The 19269-nt window shown below is 43.0% G+C and overlaps 1 protein-coding gene across 2 annotated transcripts in view; it reads left to right on the forward strand.

Moving 5' to 3' along the window:
• LOC130595284 (RING finger and SPRY domain-containing protein 1-like) overlaps positions 1 to 19269 on the forward strand; it is a 62487-nt gene that overhangs the window by 29804 nt on the left and 13414 nt on the right. For both annotated transcript variants that reach the window (XM_057401880.1, XM_057401881.1), the window contains exons 4-11: positions 1230 to 1282; positions 2707 to 2819; positions 5320 to 5446; positions 7469 to 7527; positions 7876 to 7942; positions 8612 to 8743; positions 17121 to 17236; positions 18412 to 18555. In XM_057401880.1, coding sequence (XP_057257863.1) covers positions 1230 to 1282; positions 2707 to 2819; positions 5320 to 5446; positions 7469 to 7527; positions 7876 to 7942; positions 8612 to 8743; positions 17121 to 17236; positions 18412 to 18555 — 811 coding nt within the window. The remainder of the gene's footprint in view (positions 1 to 1229; positions 1283 to 2706; positions 2820 to 5319; positions 5447 to 7468; positions 7528 to 7875; positions 7943 to 8611; positions 8744 to 17120; positions 17237 to 18411; positions 18556 to 19269) is intronic.

A 19269-nucleotide genomic window follows, 5' to 3' on the forward strand; every position in this document is an offset into this window, starting at 1 on the left:
ATCTGCCTTCTAAGACTTGAGCAGTGTTGCCAAAGCACTTGCTGGTGAAGACTGAGGCGAAGAATTCACTGAGAACCTCATCCTTCTCCAAATCCAGGCTAGCTAGTGCTTCTGTTTCCTTCCAGAGAGGGCCACATTATTCTTAGATTTCCTTTTGGTGGCAACATATCTATAGAAGACTTTCCTGTTATCCTTGATATCCCTGGCCAGCCTCAATTCTAAGTGGGCCTTAGCTTTCCTGACCTGGTTCCTAGCTTCCTGGTCAGTGTCCCTGTATTCTTCCCAGGCAGCCTGTCCTCACTTCCACCTTTTATAAGCTTCTTTTTTCCTTCTATGGAAAGTTTTATTATCTGTATGATTAATCTGTGTTGAAATTTTCTAAAATTTATCTGTATTTTAAATTTCTAATTTAATTTCAGAGCTGTGTGATAGAAGTTGAGCATGGCACGTATCATTCTAAGCCTGGGGTTAATCTGCAGTGCCCAAACATAGCATTTAGGACATGCTGTCGTGAATGATTTCTGTGCTGCTTACTGAATAGGATTTTGAGATCTTGCTTTAGGAACTCCCAGTAGCAGTGAATGCTCAAATGGGCAGACCTGGCCATAGCTTCTTGTCCTTGCTCCAGCACCAAGCCTTAGGAACTGATCTAATTTGAACTCTTAATGGTTTTCATGTTGGAAAGGCGACTGGGTTAAATAGCTTCTGTTCAACTGTCTTACCTACCTCTTACGTTCTTGTTACTGAGTTTGAAGTCTGTGATGCTTGCAGGTGGCTTACATTTCAGTTTTGTGGGTGTTTTTTGTTTTGTTCGGTTTTAGTGTTTATATATTTAGCAGAGAATTTCTGGGGGAAAGTATGTTTAAGCTGTGTCCCTTGTGCACTGTACCAGAGATTGTGAAGTGAGCCAAGGGCAGTCTCGTATCATACTCCAGGGAACCCTGCTAATGAGCAGCACTAAGCCTAAGGATTATGTTCAGCTTTTAGATATGCAGATATGGATCACCATTTTATTCATCAGCTATTATAGATATGAAAATGTTGATTTTGAGACAGAGAGAGGCTCCATTCCCATCTGTGTTTCAGATCTGAAAGTGGCATTAGCAGTCTGCAGCCTATGAAACTTCCTTTTGTTAAATACTGGAGTAATTTTCTGTCTGTGTATTATCATTTAGTGTATTATGTTGATGATTGTGCATAAAATTTGACCTGTGTAATATCTCTTTCAGTGACCAGGAGCCTCCTTATTCAATGATCACGTTGCATGAAATGGCAGAAACAGGTATCAAGGCATTGTGTTGGGCATTTCAGTTGTGGCTCCAAAGCACAAACAAAACCAAAACCAAAACCAAAAAAAAAACAGCCCAGAAAAAGCCACAACCCCCTTTTCTTTGCAAGGACAAATGCATGTGAGCAATATGAGTTATGATTTGATGTAGCTCTAGAGAGTTGGGATCCAGAATACGGTTCTACTCTTCAGAAGCTTCACTGAGCCTTATTGCCTTTGCCTCAGCTTTGAACTCTGTTAAACTTCCCATGTGAATTCTCTAGAAGCATCCAGCGGATGCCCAAAACTCATAACGGCATTAAACCATAAGCTACAAAGCATGTCTGTCTACAGCAAGGCAGAGCCAACCTAGATGTGTATGGTAGACATGGTTTAAACCCATGTGCTCCTGTGCTGGCAAATAGTACATACTTTTTGTCTGGGGTTTTGCTGTGCTCACCTCTCCTTTATTGATATAGTTGTTCCAACCCTGTCCCTAAGTTCTGCATTATGAGCTTTGTCAGCACAGGCTGTTTCAACTTTGTTACAGTTGGAGAAATTCTCTCAGCTCAAGATTTTTGTCTCTTGGTAGAGTTGCTACTGGTCTTAAGAAATATATTTCTAGATCATCATAATTAAATCAACCTGATTAGATATTACAACACTTCAGTAAATGTTTTTCAGGGGAATGTTCAAGCAAACTCAAACTCCAGTGTATTACCTATTTACTTGTCACTGTTGAAGGGAGCACTAAGTGTCTTTAACCTCACTCTTCTATATGCAGATACAGACTCTGTCTATATTTTCACTTTGAAGGGAACTACTTTCTTGTAAATCCAAATCTGTTTACTCTATTAGTAGTTTAACATCTTATATGTGGATTATTGTATACTTGCAAATAGAGGCTGTTGTCTACTCATTAAGCAGTGAGAGCTGTTCCTTAGGAAAATATTTTCTTTAGACCACCAGGCATGGGACAAACTAATACAGTTCCTCAGAGGCCCATGTCTTCCCACTTGAGGGAACTCAGGAAGAGTCCTCCGATTCTTGCTAGAAGAAATACTTCCTCAGTGTCATCATGAATGCAGCATTTCACATTTAAGTGTTGATATTGGACACTGAACTCTTAGAGTATCTCACTGGAACAAAGTGCTTGTCCATATTGGTCATGAGTGTTCCTTCCTAATACCAGTGGGAGCTCAAGGATGCTCTGGCCTGGGCAAGACTGTTCTCCAAACAAGAGAGGGGTTCACTATTATCCAAGCTGCTGTAAACTTTTTTTCTCCTTGAATTTAAACTTCTAACCTACTGCCAACTAAGATATTGATGTAAAAGGTAAACTGTTGGGTTGTTCTTCAATTTACATTTAGGGATGTATTTTGAACATTTCAGGATTGCAGTGTTAATTCCGAGTGTTACTTCTGTTTTGTGGTTGACAGATGAAGGCTGGTTGGAAGTGGTCCAATCTTTAATTAGAGTTATTCCATTAGAAGATCCCCTGGGACCAGCTGTTATAACACTGCTACTTGATGAATGTCCGCTGCCAACAAAAGTGAGTCTAAGGCAAACGTATTTACCTGTGGCTGAATTTCAGTTATTCGTGGTTGTCACACCCATGATAGCTCCTGAGAGGGTTTCACCAGTGATGCAAAACTGTGAGCTGTTCAGAAAATGGCTGTGACTTGCAATTTGGAGTAATTTGTGGTGACTTGCTATATAATTATAAATTGGTATGATATATAATGTTGGTCAATGAGAAACTGAACACGAGCCAGCAGTGTGTGCTCGCAGCCCAGAAATCCAACTGTATCCTGTGCTGCATCAAAAGGAGTGTGACCAGCAAGTCAAAGAAGGTGATCCTGCCCCTCTACTCTGCTATTGTGAGACCTCACTTGGAGTATTGTGTGCAGTTCTGGAGTCCTTAACATAAAAAGGACATGGAACTGTTGGAGCAGGTCCAGAGGAGGGCCACAAGGATGATCAGGGGACTGGATCACCTCCCATATGAAGGCACACTTGAGAGAGTTGGGGCTGTTCAGCCTGGAGAAGAGAAGGCTGCGTGGAGACCTCATAGCAGCCTTCCAGTATCTGAAGGGGGCCTATAGGGATGCTGGGGAGGGACTCTTCATTAGAGACTAGTGATAGGACAAGGGGTAATGGGTTCAAACTTAAACAGGGGAAGTTTAGATTAGATATAAGGAGGAAGTTCTTTACTGTAAGGGTGGTGAGGCACTGGAATGTGTTGCCCAAGGAAGTTGTGAATGCTCCATCCCTGGTGGTGTTCAAGGCCGGGTTGGACAGTCTTGGGTGACATGGTTTAGTGTGAGGTGTCCCTGCCCATGGCAAGGGTATTGGAACTTGATGATCTTAAGGTCCTTTCCAACCCTAACTATTCTATGATTCTATGATAATTGCTACTTAATGCTAGAAGCTTGGGGGTGGGGGGTATGCTGTTGATGGCAAAGAACAAGAGGCCTTTGGTCTTCAGCTGCTTTTCCTGCTGTCCTCTACTGCCCTGTGGTACATGTATGCTGTGCAGATACCATGAAAGTAGTCCAAGTTCTGTCTTTCTGTTCTCCAGTTCTGGAAGCTGCACATTCACAAGTCCCTACTGAATTTGTTACTGCCCTGTGCATAAGCAATACAACACCAGTGTGTGTTAAGTTAAACACGTGAAGTATTTTTAACTATGAAATATTTAGATAAGAGTTTTGGCAAATTAGAATACCTTTCACTGACCACTTGTCCTGGGTTCAACTGTAATGGTTATTTTTCTCCTTTTTAGTAGCTGGTGCAGTGCTGTGTTTTTTACTTTAGCCTGAGAACAGTGCTGATAACACACCAGTGTTTTAGTTGTTAAGTAATGCTTACCCTGATCAAGGACTTGTCAGTCTCATGCTCTGCCAGCAAGGAGGGGTACGGGAAGCCAGGAGGGAGCAGAGACAGGACGTCTGACCTAAACTAGCCAAGGGGGTATTCCATACCACAGTACGTCATGCCCAGTATAGAAACTGTGGGAGTTACCTGAAAGGCCAGGTCGCTGATCCAGTCAGGCTGGGTATCGGTCACTCCCTCCCCCCCCCCTTCCCCCCACACTCCCAGAGGGATGGGAAGGACAATCAAAAGAATGTAAATCCCACAGGTTAAGATAAGAACAGTCCAGTAACTAATCCCGAGCAGAGATTTGGCTTCTGAGTAACTCCCCTCAGTTTCCATACTGGGCATGATGTGCTGTGGAATGGAATACCCCTTTGGCTAGTTTGTGTCAGGTGTCCTGTCTCTGCTTCCTCCTGGCTTCTTGTGCCCCTCCTCACTGGCAGAGCATGAAACTAAAATTCCTTGATCGGCGTAAACATTACTAAACACACTGATGTTTTTAATTGTTGCTATCAGCACTGTTCTCAGGCTAAAGTTGAAAACATGTCACTGCACCAGCTACTAGGAAGGAGGAAAATAACTGCTATAGCTGAACCCAGGACAATTACCCTCACTGGTGACTTCCTAAATTAATGTGGCTACAGAAAGCCATTTATTCTCTCAAGAACATAATTTATGATATCTTGCAAAGCTGACAGCTTCCTAAATTTATGATGGGGATTGTGGGCTCTTTTTTGGGGAAATTATCTCTTCGATTCTGAATTCTAAAGTCTGAAACTGCCCTTTTAGTTTGGAAAGGGTGTGAGTTTTAGGACACTGGAAACAGAGTAGGTGGTGTGCCAGATATGCTGGTTGGTAGTTTGCCTTTGTCTACTTGTCTAATTTGTATTGCTATAGGTAGGTTACTTGTCAGTGTCCAGAGTGTCCTGAGTTGTTGATCACACCAGTGACCAATTTGGTGCTAATTGTAAAGTTATAACTCTTGGTTATGTTGAACTTTTCTTCCCATCTGTTCTGTATTACCTTCTTATCTTAAAAGATAACCATCCTGTGCTGTCTGTGATGTGATACTGACTTCAGTAATATAATATAAAAATAATTGGTTATACTATATTGATTTAGGGGGAAAATTGTATCTGACACTGATGATGAGACTTCTGATTTATCTTTTTCAGGATGCATTACAGAAGTTAACTGAAATATTAAACTTAAGTGGAGCTGCTGCTTGCCAGGATGCTTGTCACCCTGCCAAACACCGGAATACAACGGCAGTGCTGGGCTGCTTAGCAGAGAAATTAGCAGGTAAAGCTGTGGGATTCTTCAGGAAGCTTGCACTTGGCTCACTGAGGCACCATCTGCTGTAGCACTCATACTGCAGACAAGTTCAGAAACATTGTCTTAGAACTGAATAATGTTTCACATTGCGGGGAGACCTCGTGTGAAAATCTACTGTGTGATTAAAACATTGAGCACTCCCTAGCTTGGGTCTGAATGAGCCGTTCACAATCCCACATACTTGAAAAGCATCAAATCTTTCTGATGTGTGGTTAGTGATTGTGGATCAGTGTTTGCTTATGGTATATTGCCTCAGTACTGGTCACCAGTCTCTTCTGTGGATCTACTCTGGCTGTGTGTGAATTACTGAGAACACATAGTTCTTTTACCAGTAGGCAGGAGTATCAAATTAGTAAACTTAGAAGCTGTATAGAAACAAAAAATGTTTTTTTTTTCCTTCTAAATATGTATTGTTCTATTGTAGGTCACAGAAAAGATTCCCTCTTCTATGTTACTTAAAAGAAAATTGCTGGGATTCTATTTTAAGGTGTCTTCTCATACATACATTTTTATTCCTTGCCATTTCTAGTACCCTGCTGGAAACTGACGATTTAGTTACTTTCCTGCTGATGGTTGATTTTTTTATCTACCTCTTTGATCTTTTTCTGAAAGTGGACAGGAAAAGGAATAAAAAGTGGTTGTCTGGTATCACCTAATGGTTATTAGAAAAATTCAGTGTTTCTGTCAAAAAAAGTAAAGAACAAGGGCAGGAAGCTTTTTCATACTGTAATACTTCTACCCTGTTATAGAATCATAGAATAGTTAGGGTTGGAAAGGACCTTAAGATCATCTAGTTCCAGCTCCCCTTCCATGGGCAGGGACACCTCACGTTAAACCATGTCACCCAAGGCTCTGTCCAACCCGGCCTTGAACACCGCCAGGGATGGAGCATTCACAACTTCCTTGGGCAACCCATTCCAGTGCCTCACCACCCTCAGAGTAAAGAACTTCTTCCATATATTTAGCCTAAACTTCCCCTGTTTAAGTTTGAACCCATTACCCCTTGTCCCATCACTAAGTCAAAATTAGATACTGTCTCTACTTTCATTTTAGTGGACAGAGATCTTGCTGTATCAGCTCAGGCAGCAAATCTGTTAATGCTGTGTTGGAACTCACTGCAATTTGTTTGAGTTTGTAGATGCCAGAGTTGGGTTCCCTTGTACCTCTCTCTTGATTAAGCACACAGTGTTTCAGGGCTTCTTCAGGTCTCTCATGGCCTTGATGTATCTTTCAGGATTATTCAGAGTTTATGTACCAATTATCCATTCTCCTGTGAGAACACTGTCTCCACAGTAAACCAAATATGTTTGTAATTTGCCAGTAACTGTGTAATTATTAAATGTGTACCAAATATTTGACTGGGAACAATGATAATTGTTCTACATACATTGGGACTTGGACCTGCTCAAGAGAGTCCAGAGGAGGACACAAGGATGCTCTGAGGGCTGGAGCAGCTCTGCTCTGGAGAAAGGCTGTGAGAGCTGGGCTTGTTCAGCCTGGAGAAGGCTTTGGGGAGACCTTAGAGCAACTTCCAGTTTAGGTACTACTTTAGGGGCTACACGAAACCTGGAGAGGGGCTTTGGACAAAGGCCTGTAGAGACAGGATAAGGGGTGTGGCTGCAATTTGCCAGAGGGGAGATTGAGATGAGATTTTAGGCAGAAGTTCTTCCCCTTGAGGGTTCTGAGGCACTGGCACAAGTTACCCAGAGAAGCTGTGGCTGTCCCATCCCTGGCAGTGTTCAAGGCCAGGTTGGACGGGGCTTGGATCAAGCTGCTCTAGTGGAAGGTGTCCCTGCCCATGGCAGGGAGTTGGAACTGGATGAGCTGTAAGGTCCCTTCCACAGCAAATGATTCAAGGATTCTACATTATAGTTCTGCTTTGCTGAGAAGTTCTTGTTCTTTAGTTTTTGTCTTGTGTTTAAAAGGTCTGTGCAATGATGAGTATATGATAGTTCCCATGGATGTGTTTATCTTTTAATGTCCTTGTAGGTCCTGCAAGCATAGGCTTACTCAGCCCAGGCATATTGGAATATTTACTTTACAGCCTGGTAAGTGTCTTCCATCTTTTTGTATGTATCTATTTATAGCAATTAAAATGCATTTTTTTGTTATTATTGTGAAAAATTAGGGTCATATTTGGTAAATACTGGTAATATCTGTTACAGAAAGTTGAGATTCCAGAGAGTCTCTAGTATCTCCATCCTTGGAGATAATTAGAAGTCACTAGGACAAGGCACTGAGCAGCCTGATCTCAAACCAGCTTTCCACAGGAGGCTGAACTAGAGGAGCTGTGGAGTTCCCCTTCAACCTTAAGCATTCTGTGGCAGACTAACAGCTTCTCCTACCCATCTGTGCTGGGTATTTATTAAATAACTTTTCTTCCTGCCCATGTTTAGAACTTCCAGTCCCATCCGACAGTGATGCTTTTTGCACTAATAGCACTGGAGAAGTTTGCACAAACAAGTAAGTATTAGCCTGATACTGCTCTTAACAGCTATACTATGCTTCTACTGTAAGTTGGGAGCATGAGAGGCTGGGTTGATGTAAACACAAATATGGAAGAAAAATGTTTGTCCACTTAGACAAGAAATATTTATTGCTTTATTGACATCCCTCTACTCCTGCAAACTCTTGAAATATTTGCTGAAACTCAGTGCAGTCCTTCCCAGTTGGAAATTGCTGTAGAAAGACTCATGCCATGAGGCCTTTGTCACTGAAATAAATCTATTACAGGTAGAGAACAGCTATGATTGGGTATTTGCAAGCAGGAAAAAATACTTATTGCTTTAACGACACCCCACCCACAAACCATTACAGGATTTGTGGAAACTCAGTTCTTCTCAGCTTCAAAATTGCTGCATAAAGACTTATGATGTAAGACCTTGGTTATTTGAAAGGAAATAAATCTCTGTTAGAGAGATGGAGAACAGCTGTGATATAATAGTCTCTTGATGAATCTCTGTGCTGAGGACTGGTATATTGGAGCGTGAAGTCAATGCACATCTGCTTGGGGAAAGAAATTTATGCTGTTTGTAATAGGTTAAAGGGGGGGATCTACTGCATTTGTAGAATGTTACTACTTTTAACTGAACTTGTCACTAGTTTATAACATACTTTTTGCTGTCATTGCAGGTGAAAATAAACTGACAGTTTCTCAATCATGCATTAGCGACCAACTGATCCTGCTTGAGAAGTGGACAGATAATCCAGACTATTTAAAACGTCAGGTTGGGTTCTGTGCCCAGTGGAGTTTAGACAATCTGTGTAGGTATAAGAAAGTGATGGATTCAGTATATAAACTGGGGAGAGTCATCCAGAAGACCCAGATTGCTGCTCGGGTCGGGCTGGGTATCAGTGGACGGGTGGTGAGCAATTGTATTTTGCATCACTTGTGTTCATTGTTTTCTTATTCCCCTTTTAGTTTTATATTCTCTCACCTTGTTATTTCCCTTATCATTATTATTATTGGTAGTAGTAGTAGTGGTTTTGTATTGTACTTTAGATACTGGACTGTTCTTACCTCAACCTGTGGGATTCTTTGGATTCTCCTACCCATCCCTCCGGGAACAGGAGAGGGAAGAATGGGGGAGAGTGAGCGAGAGGCTGCGTGGTTCTGTGTTACTGGCTGGGCTTAAACCACAATAGTTCTTTCTGGTGCCCAAGGTGGGGCACAAAGGGTTGAAATAACGACAGGTTTGACCAGAGTGTGTCTAATTGTATTTGTGATAAACAGTCATTGTTTTGGATTAATAGTTACTCATCACAATGTTGATGTATTTGCTCTCAGAGTTGTTGAGCTTGGTCTTAGTGTTTCAGCATTTCATACTTTACTTGCAGCCAGCATTTGGTGTTTTGGTGTTTATCGGGTTTGGGTCCTGGGCTACAGTTCTTGTTTTTTTGCACTTGATGGTAATGACTTGTAATACAATAGACTCATTGATCATGAAACTGGTCTGGCATGCGTTCTCCATGTGGCTGTCATGTCTGTATTTTGGGAGGCATTTAATGGGAATCGTTATCAATTACACATCATTTTCTTCCACCTTGGAGGGTCAACCTATGAAGGAGACATCCCCTCACACCCTCCGCTACCCCACCAGGCTATTTACAGTAGCATTTCAAAAATGTAAAGATTTTGAATATCCTTTGAATACCCTTGAAGCCAGCCTGCTGCTTTTGCTGGGGATCAGCATGTTGCTGCACATGCTGCATGTGTTTTACCCATGGCCATACCACGTTGAGAACCCCCTATTTTGTCTGATCTTGGAAGTTCAGCAGGGTCAGGCTTGGGTCTTGTTTAAAGTTAAGTGACTGTCAAAGAATACCACCATGAGATCTTCCCTGCTGCTGGACAGTCATGAGTGGCAGGTTGTGGGGGAACATATGGGCAAGCACTTAAGCCATTTTGCCCCTCCAGTGCTTTGGAACATCACTCCTGAACAAATGCAGAATCCAGAAAAATTATCAGAAAAATTAGGAAATGGGTGCTGTTGTCCTGGCAGTACCGGAGAGGAACAAATTATTTCAATGTGCTGGGGCTTGGCCTACTCCTACAAAGCCCTGCTCAACACTATCCAGTACCTTCATGGGGAAGAAGATGTGTCTGGATCTGATGGCAAAGCAACACACAATGCAGCTACTCCATCCCAAGCAACAAGCACAGCAGCTACTCAAACTCTGACAACAGGCACAGCAGCTACTCCAACCACAGTGATGGAAACTGCAGCTGAACCAAAGGGCCAATCCATGCCAATATCAGTTGCCCTTATAAGCAAGGCGAAAAGCAAAAGAGAGCCACAAAAAGCAACTTGTGCACTGAAGGAAGATGAAAACCCAATGCATGAACTAGAGGGGACAACATCTGAACAACAGGAATTACTACAAGAATCGGAGGAAGAGGTAACTTCTTGATCCCAGACCTCGACCAAGCCGTGCAATAAGGGAAAATAGCACATTGTCACCTGGTTGCTCTGATGCTGGGACAATGGGGTCACAAACTAGAAGGTAGGGAAGCCAAGCAGCTGGGATCACTTGCCAGGGAAGGGGGAACTGACAAAGTGATTGCAAAAGAGAAACAGTCCCTCAGCCTTTGGAGGAGGCTCTTGGCAGCCTTGAAGGAAAGGTTTCCCTACAAGGATAATGTTATGTGTTGCTCAGCCAAGTGAACCACACTAGAGAGAGGCCTCTGGTACCTGAGGGAATTAGCTGTTCTAGAGATGATCTACCATAAGTCATGTACTGGTAATGCACCCGTACATCCAGATGAAGTCGAATGTACATGACCCATGTGGCAGAAACTTACATGGAGCGTGCCATCATCATATGCCCACTCACTGGCATTAATCATAGAATCATAGAATCGTTAGGGTTGGAAAGGACCTTAAGATCATCTAGTTCCAACCCCCCTGCCATGGGCAGGGACACCTAACACTATTAATGACCTGAAGTGAGGCAGCACCATCAACAGTGGATGAAGTGAGTCTGCAATTCCGAGAGTTTGAAGACAGTCTCACCCTTTCTGTCATTTCAGCTGTGGAAAAGCTCCTGACCTAGGAGTTAGAACAACTGAGAGATGATCTGTCCAACTCCCAACGTGTGCCAACCTGTGCCTCAGCTATTAACAGAAGGCACCCTATTGCCCAAGAGGGAAGACAAAGGAGGTACGCGCCACAGGCCACCCTATGGTTTTACCTGTGGGGTCATGGAGAAGACATGACAAAGTGGGATGGAAAACCTACCTCAGTTCTGGATGAACAGGTGTGAGAATGGAGGAGGAAAAGAACAGTCAAGGATGATCCTCACAAGAAAGTTGCTGCTCCAGTATTTGGTGAGCAGCTTCCCAGATAGAGTGGAAGAGCTGATTTTACTTCAGCTCCTGTGAGAAGGAATACTAATTCCTTTCTACAAGTAAGTGGAGAATCTTATGATCACTATTAGAGGGGCCCTGCCATCAGCCAGGTGGGGGAGAGGGATAGTTGGTTTACTGGACTGTATCAGATGGACTGACTCATCAGTCCCACAGGAGTATAAGGCTCTAGTAGATACTGGTGCACAGTGTACCCTGATGCCATCAAGCTGTCAAGGGGTGGAACCCATCTATATTTCTGGAGTGACAGGAGGATCCCAAGAGTTTGCTGTACTGGAGGCTGAAATCAGCCGTCCTGGGAAGGAGTGGCAAAAGCACCCTATTGTGACTGGTCCAGAGGCTCCATGCATCCTTGGCATAGACTACCTCAGGAGAGGGTACTTCAAAGACCCAAAAGGGTACCGATGGGTTTTGGTATAGCTGCCTTGGAGATGGAGGAAATTAAGCAACTGTCTGCCTTGCTTGGTCTCTCAGAGGATCCTTCTGTTGTGGGGTTGCTGAAGGTTGAAGAACACCAAGTGCCAGTCATGACCACAACAGTGCACCGGCAGAGATATCACACCAACCAAGACTCCCTGATTCCCATCCATGAGCTGATCCATAGACTGCAGAGCCAAGGAATGATCAGCAGTACCCACTCACCCTTTAATAGCCCCATATGGCCAGTGCGCAAGTCTAACAGCAAGCGGAGACTAACAGTAGACTATCGTGGCCTGAATGAAGTCACACCACCATTGAGTGCTGCCGTACTGGACATGCTAGAACTTCAATATGAACTGGAGTCAAAGGCAGCCAAGTGGGATGCCACAATGGATATTGCCAGTGCATTTTTCTCAATTACTTTGGCAGCAGAGTGCAGGCCACAGTTTGCTTTTACTTGGAGGGGTGTCCAGTTCACTTGGAACTGACTGCCCCAGGGGTGTAAACCCAGCCCTACCATCTACCATGGAGTGATCCAGACTGCACTTGGAACAGGGGCAAGCTCCAGAACACCTGCAATACACTGATGACATTATTATGGGGGCAATACAGCAAAAGAAGTTTTTTGAGAAAGGGAGGAAGATCCAAATCCTGCTGAAAGACAGTTTTGAAATGAAATGGAGCAAGGTCAAGGGACCTGCACAGGAGATTCAATTTTGGAGAATAAAATGGCACAATGGAAGGCAACAGATCAACAAGATCACAGTAATGTGATCACAACATGACAGCTGTGTCTCCACCAACTAATAAGAAAGTACCAGTCAGCAGGTGATGAGCAATTCTATTGGGCATCACTTGTGTTTAATGTTTTCCTTTTCCCCTTTTAGTTTTATTTTCTCTCCCCTTATTATTTCCCCTTGTCAATATTATTATTGGTAGTAGTAGTAGTAGTTTTGTATTATAACTTAGTTACTGGAATGTTCTTATCTCAACCTATGGGATTTACATTCTTTCAATTGCCCATTCTTCTGGGAGCAGGGGGGTGAAAGAAGGGGGGGAAGTGAGCCTGAGGCTGCGTGGTTCTGTGTTACTAGCTGGGCTTAAACCATGACATCATACTATGCCACACACCCTGCCACTTGTGACTGTCCAGCCTCAGAGGGATGGGGAGGAGAATCGAAAGAATGTAAATACCTGTGGGGATCTTGTGATCACAAGATAACAGCTGTGTCTCCACCAACTAATAAGAAAGAAACACAAGCTTTCTTGGGTGTTGTGGGGTTCTGGAGAATGCACATCCCAAATTACAGTCTGATTGGAAGCCCTCTCTATCACATGACCCAGAAGAAGAATGATTTCAAATGGGGCACTGAGCAATAACAAGCCTTTGAACAAATTAAATGGGAGAGATAGTTCATGCAGTAGATCTGGGATGGACCAGTCCGAAGCGGGCAAGATGTGACAGATGTGCTTTACACCACAGCCAGGGAGAATGGTACTACCTGGAGCCTCTGTCAGAAAGCTCCAGGGGAGAATCGAGGTCGACCCCTTGGCTTTTGGAGTCAGGGATACAGAGGATCCGAGGCCAGCTATACTCCAACTGAAAAAGAGATACTGGCAGCCTATGAAAGGTGTTGGAGCTGCTTCAGAAGTGATTGGCACTGAAGTTGCCCGTGCCGGCCTGGATGTTCAACGGCAGGGTCTCCTGTATGCATTATGCAACCGATGCTACATGGAGTAAGTGGGCTGCACTGTGATTACACATCAAGCTCGAATAGGAAATCCCAGTTGTCCAGGAATTCTGGAAGTCGTCATGGACTGGCCAGAGGGCAGAGATTTTGGAATGTCACCAGAGGAGGAGGTGATGTGTGCTGAAGAGGTCCCACCATATAATAAACTGTCAGAAAGTGAAAAGCAGTGTGCCTTGTTTACTGATGGGTCCTGCTGTATTGTGGGAAAGCATCAGAGATGGAAGGCAGCTGTGTGGAGTCCCCTAGGACAAGCTGCAGGAACTGCTAAAGGAGAGGGTGAATCAAGTCATTCTGCAGAAGTGAAAGCCATCCAGCTGGCCTTGGACATTGCTGAATGAGGAAAATGGCCTGTGCTTTATACTGAGTCATGGATGGTGGCAAATGCCCTGTGGGGGTGGTTGCAACAATGGTAGCAGAGCAACTGGCAACGCAGAGGTAAACCCATCTGGGCTGCTGCACTGTGGCAAGATACTGCTGCCCGGGTGCAGAACCTGGTGGTGAAGGTACACCACGTAGATGCTCATGTACCCAGGAGTCAGGCCACTGAGGAACATCAGAACAACCAACAAGTGGATAAAGCTACTAAGGTAGAAGTGGCTCAGATGGACTTAGATCGGCGACATAAGGGTGAATTATTTTTGGCCTGGTGGCCCATGACACCTCAGGCCTTCAAGGCAGAGATGCAACATATAGATGGGCTCACGATCGAGGGGTGGCCTTAACAATGGATGCTACTTCCCAGGTTATTCATGAGTGTGAAGCGTGCTGCAGTTAAGTAAGCCAAGCTGTTAAAGCCTCTCTGGTATGGAGGACGATGGCTGAAGTACAAAAATGGGTAGGCCTGGCAGATTGCCTATATCACTTTCCCACTGACCCTCCAAGGTAGGCACCATGTGCTTGATATGGTGGAAGCAACCACTGGATGGCTGGAAACATATGCTGTCCCCCACACCTCTTCCCAGAACACTATTCTGGTTCTTGAAAATGAAGTCTTATGACAAAGCAGTACCTCAGAGAGAACTGCGTCAGACAACGGGAGTCATTTCTGGAACAGCGTTATGGACACTTGGGCCAAAGAGCATGGCATTGAGTGGGTATATCACATCCCTTATCATTCACCAGCCTCTGGGAAAATTGAACGGTACAATGGGCTGTTAAAAACTATACTGAGAGCAATGGGTGGTGGGGCTTTCAAACATTGGGATACACATTTACCAAAAGCCACCTGGTTGGTCAACACTAGGGGATCTGCCAACAGGGCTGGCCCAGCCCAATAAGAACTTTAATGTACTGTAGAGGGGGACAGAGTTCCTGTGGTACACATAAAGAATCTGCTGGGAGAGACAGTCGGTTGTTCCTGATTCAGGTAAAGGCAAACCCACTTATGGGATTGCTTTTGTTCAGGGACTCAGGTATTCTTGGTGGGTTATGCGGGATGATGGTTAAATCTGGTGTGTACCTCAAGGGGATTTAATTGAGGGGGGGGGAACAGCCAGTGATCTCAGTTATGTGCTTTTGCCTGCTCTATAACACTTCTGTAGCCTACCAGCTAGATGCCCATCTCTACCACTCTGGGCTATGAAAAGAAGTTATGTGCTGTCATGGTCATCATCAGGGAGTAGTCATGGGAAAAGCCAGCAGCAGCGGAACTGTCCTCAGGTCACTGTTGACTGACCCTGACTTTAATCATTACCCCAACAAAGAATAAACTTGGATGAAACCAGACGAGTTTCACCAGTGGTGTCATCAGCAGGCAACAATCCAACACTACACACCATCTCTCCTGCCCTGAAAGACTGTTACAAGAGATGGAGCCTGACATCATGGACTGAATCAATTCAGCGACTTTATAGGGATTGGTCCATGGACTAAAGAATGATATTTCTCTGTTTGTGTGGGGGGGGGTTATATATATATATATATATGAGAGACAAAAAGCCATGGTATATTTGAAAATATGGGATCTGAGCATGATGTGAATGGTAAGGAATAAGGGGTGGATCCTGTCCTGGGTTCAGCTCTAACAGTTATTTTTCTCCTTTTTAGTAGCTGGTGCACTGCTGTGTTTTCAAGTTTAGTCTGAGAAGAATGCCGATAACACACAGATGTTTTTAGTTGTTGTTAAGTAATGCTTACCCCCATCAAGGAGTTTTTAGTCTCATGCTCTGCCAGTGAGGAGGGGCACAAGAAGCCGAGAGGAAGCAGAGACAGGACATCTGACCCAAACTAGCCAAAGGGGTATTCCATCCCACAGCATGTCATGCCCTGTATAAAAATTGGGGGAGTTACCCCAAAGGGGCAGATAGCTGCTTGGGTTGGGCTGGGTGTCGGTCGGCAGGTGGTGAGCAGTTGCATTGTTTATCACTTGGGTTTATTGTGTTTTGTTTTTCCTTTCCCCTTTTAGTTTTATATTCTCTCCTTTTTGTTATTTCTGTTATCAATATTTTTGGTGGTTGTAATAGTGGTTTTGTATTATACCTTAGTTACTGGACTGTTCTTATCTCCACCTATGGGGTTTACATTCTTTCAGTTCTCCTCCCCATCTTTCTGGGAGCAGAGGGGAGGGTAGAATGGGGGATGGCGAGTGTGTGAGCCGCTTCGTGGTTCTGAGTTACCGGCCGGGTTTTAAACCATGACAGCAAGTATAATGTTTGTGAAATGAAGTTATTTGTACTCTGCAAATATGAGCTGCAATGAAAATTGTTCTTTGTACTGTAATTCCTGTAGCCTATTCTTCAGCTTATGTGCTGAATTGCTGAGTAGTACAGATCTGTGTCTGGAACAGCTGTATTACTGACATCCTGGTGACAGTCACTGCTGTTATCATACTCCAGCAGTTCACAGTTATAGAGAATTATTAAGGACTTTTTAAAGTATAGATGCAGTCTTGTGATAAAAATCAAAGTGTGTTTGAGAAAGCACTTGCCGAGATCTCTCCTTTTGGATGATGAATAATCATCATATTTGCTTGTTTAGTTTTGATTTGGAGGGTGCAACTCTAAAGACCTTGTAGTTTTTAATGTCTTTTGGGGAAATTTAAGTAAATCTTCTTGTTGGGCTTTAGCCAGCTTATGAAAGGCCAATGTCAGTTGTGTTTAGTAAACATCTGTGTAGGTGTATAACCTTCAAGATAAATACTTCTGATCCTTTCACGTGAAAAGGGGGTGCAAGGAGAAGGAGCTGCTTCAGCTCAGTTCAGGTTTCTTGTTTTCCTCTTTCCCTCCTTTCCCACCCCCAACATCTTGTCCGCTGTGGTGAATCAAAAGAACTTTGCCCAGCTGAATATACAAATACAATGATAAATCCTGTAGCAGTGGCTTCTTGATATGAACTTGGATGCCTTACTTTTTCCCGTGGGTTTCCTGAAAGTAGAAACTAGACTGTAGGTGTTCTAGTCAGAGGTCTAGGTTGTGCTCTCATGTTTAGCAGCTATTTAGCACACAGTGTATAGGAAGTGAGGCTGTTTTCATGCTGGCAAAATGTCGATATCTCATTCAGGTATGCCAAAAATTAATTGGATCCCAGTGAGATTGATTGTCCAGGTATGAAATGATTAAAATAAAGGTTTGCTGCAGCTGAAATTAAAACAAGTTTTCTTTTGCAGTTTTGAAAGAAGGCAGGCAGTTTACATATGAGAAAGTTGACTTGACCAACATTAGGGCTATGCTGAACAGTAACGATGTCAGTGAATACCTGAAGATATCTCCACATGGATTAGAGGTAGGATATAATTTCATGATTCCAAGCTAAAAAGGAGCCTGAAGAAAAAGGCAGTTTTTAACTCTTTTTGATTGCTACTTGCTCCTGTTATTTCCTGGAATAAATCAAAATTCTCTGCTGGCTTTGTATAGAAGCTTTGCTTTGTCAGAGGGTCCTAACATCACTATACTGATCTCAGCTACAGAAAGGTTCACACTGAAGGAACATCTGTATCTGTGCCCCAGTACCTCAGAAGAGTGAGGAGGATCCTAGAATGGTTTAGTTAGGTTGGAAAGGACCTTAAAGTTCATCCAGTTCCATCCCCCTGCCATGGGAAGGGGCACCTTTGACTAGAGCAGGTTTCTCCAAACCCCATCCAATCTGGCCTTGAACACTGACAGGGGTGGGGCAGCCACAGCTTCTCTGGGCAACCAGTGCCAGGGCCTCACCACTCTCACAGGGAAGAACTGCCTAAGATCTCATTTCAGTCTCTACTCTGACAGGTTAAGGCCATTCCCCCTTATCCTGTCCCTACAGGCCCTTTTCCAAAGCCCCTCTCCAAGGTTGCTTAGGAGGCAGATGGCTCTTCATGCATTTTGACTAAAATTGTTCACAAAGTATAATTCATCTATAATAATTTATAATAATAAACATTATTTTAATAAAAATTATTTTTTTAATAATATAGGATTTTTTTAAATAATATAGGGATTTATATAATTCCTAATTGTTAATTGTCTAGTCTTGCAAAGCCCATAGCAGGATTTTTGTCTCAGCCATGTGGCTTTTTTTTCTTTCTCTCACACACTACTTTTTCTAAGAATGCTTTTGACTACTTACACATGGGTTTTCATGCATTAACATTCAAATACCTCTTTGTCCTTCATACCAGGAGTCAATAACCAGTGACTTGGGTCTTCCTATCCTGGCTGTCTTAGTCTTTATTCTTTAAATTGACTCTGTCAACTTTCTACTTTTTTTTCTTTCCCTTGTGGCTTACCACTGAACAATTCTCAGTCTTGCATACTACTAGTTTGTGTGACAATTATTGCTATAAAGAGGGGTCACTTTCTGTCTGAAGTGCCTCTAAAATTATGTTGTTGTATTCTTATATGCAGAAACTTGATCCAGGGAAGAAAGGGGCTTGTTTGAATGCTCATTTTGTAGAAACTTAATTTTTTGTTTGGTTTTGGTAGGCTCGATGTGATGCCTCATCCTTTGAAAGTGTTAGATGTACATTCTGCATTGATTCTGGAGTTTGGTACTATGAAGTTACAGTCATTACTTCAGGAGTGATGCAAATAGGATGGGCTACCAGAGACAGCAAATTTCTCAATCATGTGAGTACATGTACTTGGTAACAGAAATATGGTACGTTTTGGGTGTGACAGCTTCCTTTTTAAAAAAATTAGGATTACAAAAACATGAAACCCTTCTTGCCTTAATTCTGATAATACAGCATAAGTACACTGTCTTATTTTATAGTTTGCTTTCCTCTCCCTCTCATCTAGATAACTTAATATCTTATTCTTAATTCTAAGTATTCTTCTTTCTACTATTAAAATCAAGTACTTATTAGCATTAAAGCAATATGTGCCATGTGCACATGAAGTCCAAGCCTATAGTCAAAGAATAATCTTGACCATTAGTAGAGATGTAACTAGAACTTCTTTCTTCTTAAATCTTTGTAGTAACTCTGTATGCCTGTTGTAAACTCAGTATGCTGTAGCATAATTTACTTGAGTATTTCCATAATACTAAGAAAGTGTAATGATTACTACCCAAAAAACTTGTCTGCTTCAGCTTAGGGAGGACTTCCCATATGATCAGCCTTCCAAACTTTAATGGAAATTCATTCAAGTGCAAGGTAGAATTGCAATACAGAAGGCGAGTGTGGCCAGCCTACCACCACTAACCACAATGGAAATACAGTGCTGGGATTTTAAGTTGACATTACTACTGGCTGAGCTTGAGTAAGAAATGTACCTGTAGCTCTTCTTTATTGTTGTAATTGCATGGCTTTCTGTTTCTACTTGGAATTTAATTTAGGAGAA

Source organism: Pezoporus wallicus, unplaced genomic scaffold, assembly GCF_028554395.1.
Source record: "Pezoporus wallicus isolate ANWC-B61680 ecotype Strahan unplaced genomic scaffold, APGP_CSIRO_Pwel_v1 contig_7524, whole genome shotgun sequence".
In the NCBI taxonomy this organism is placed as follows: Eukaryota; Metazoa; Chordata; class Aves; order Psittaciformes; family Psittacidae; genus Pezoporus; species Pezoporus wallicus.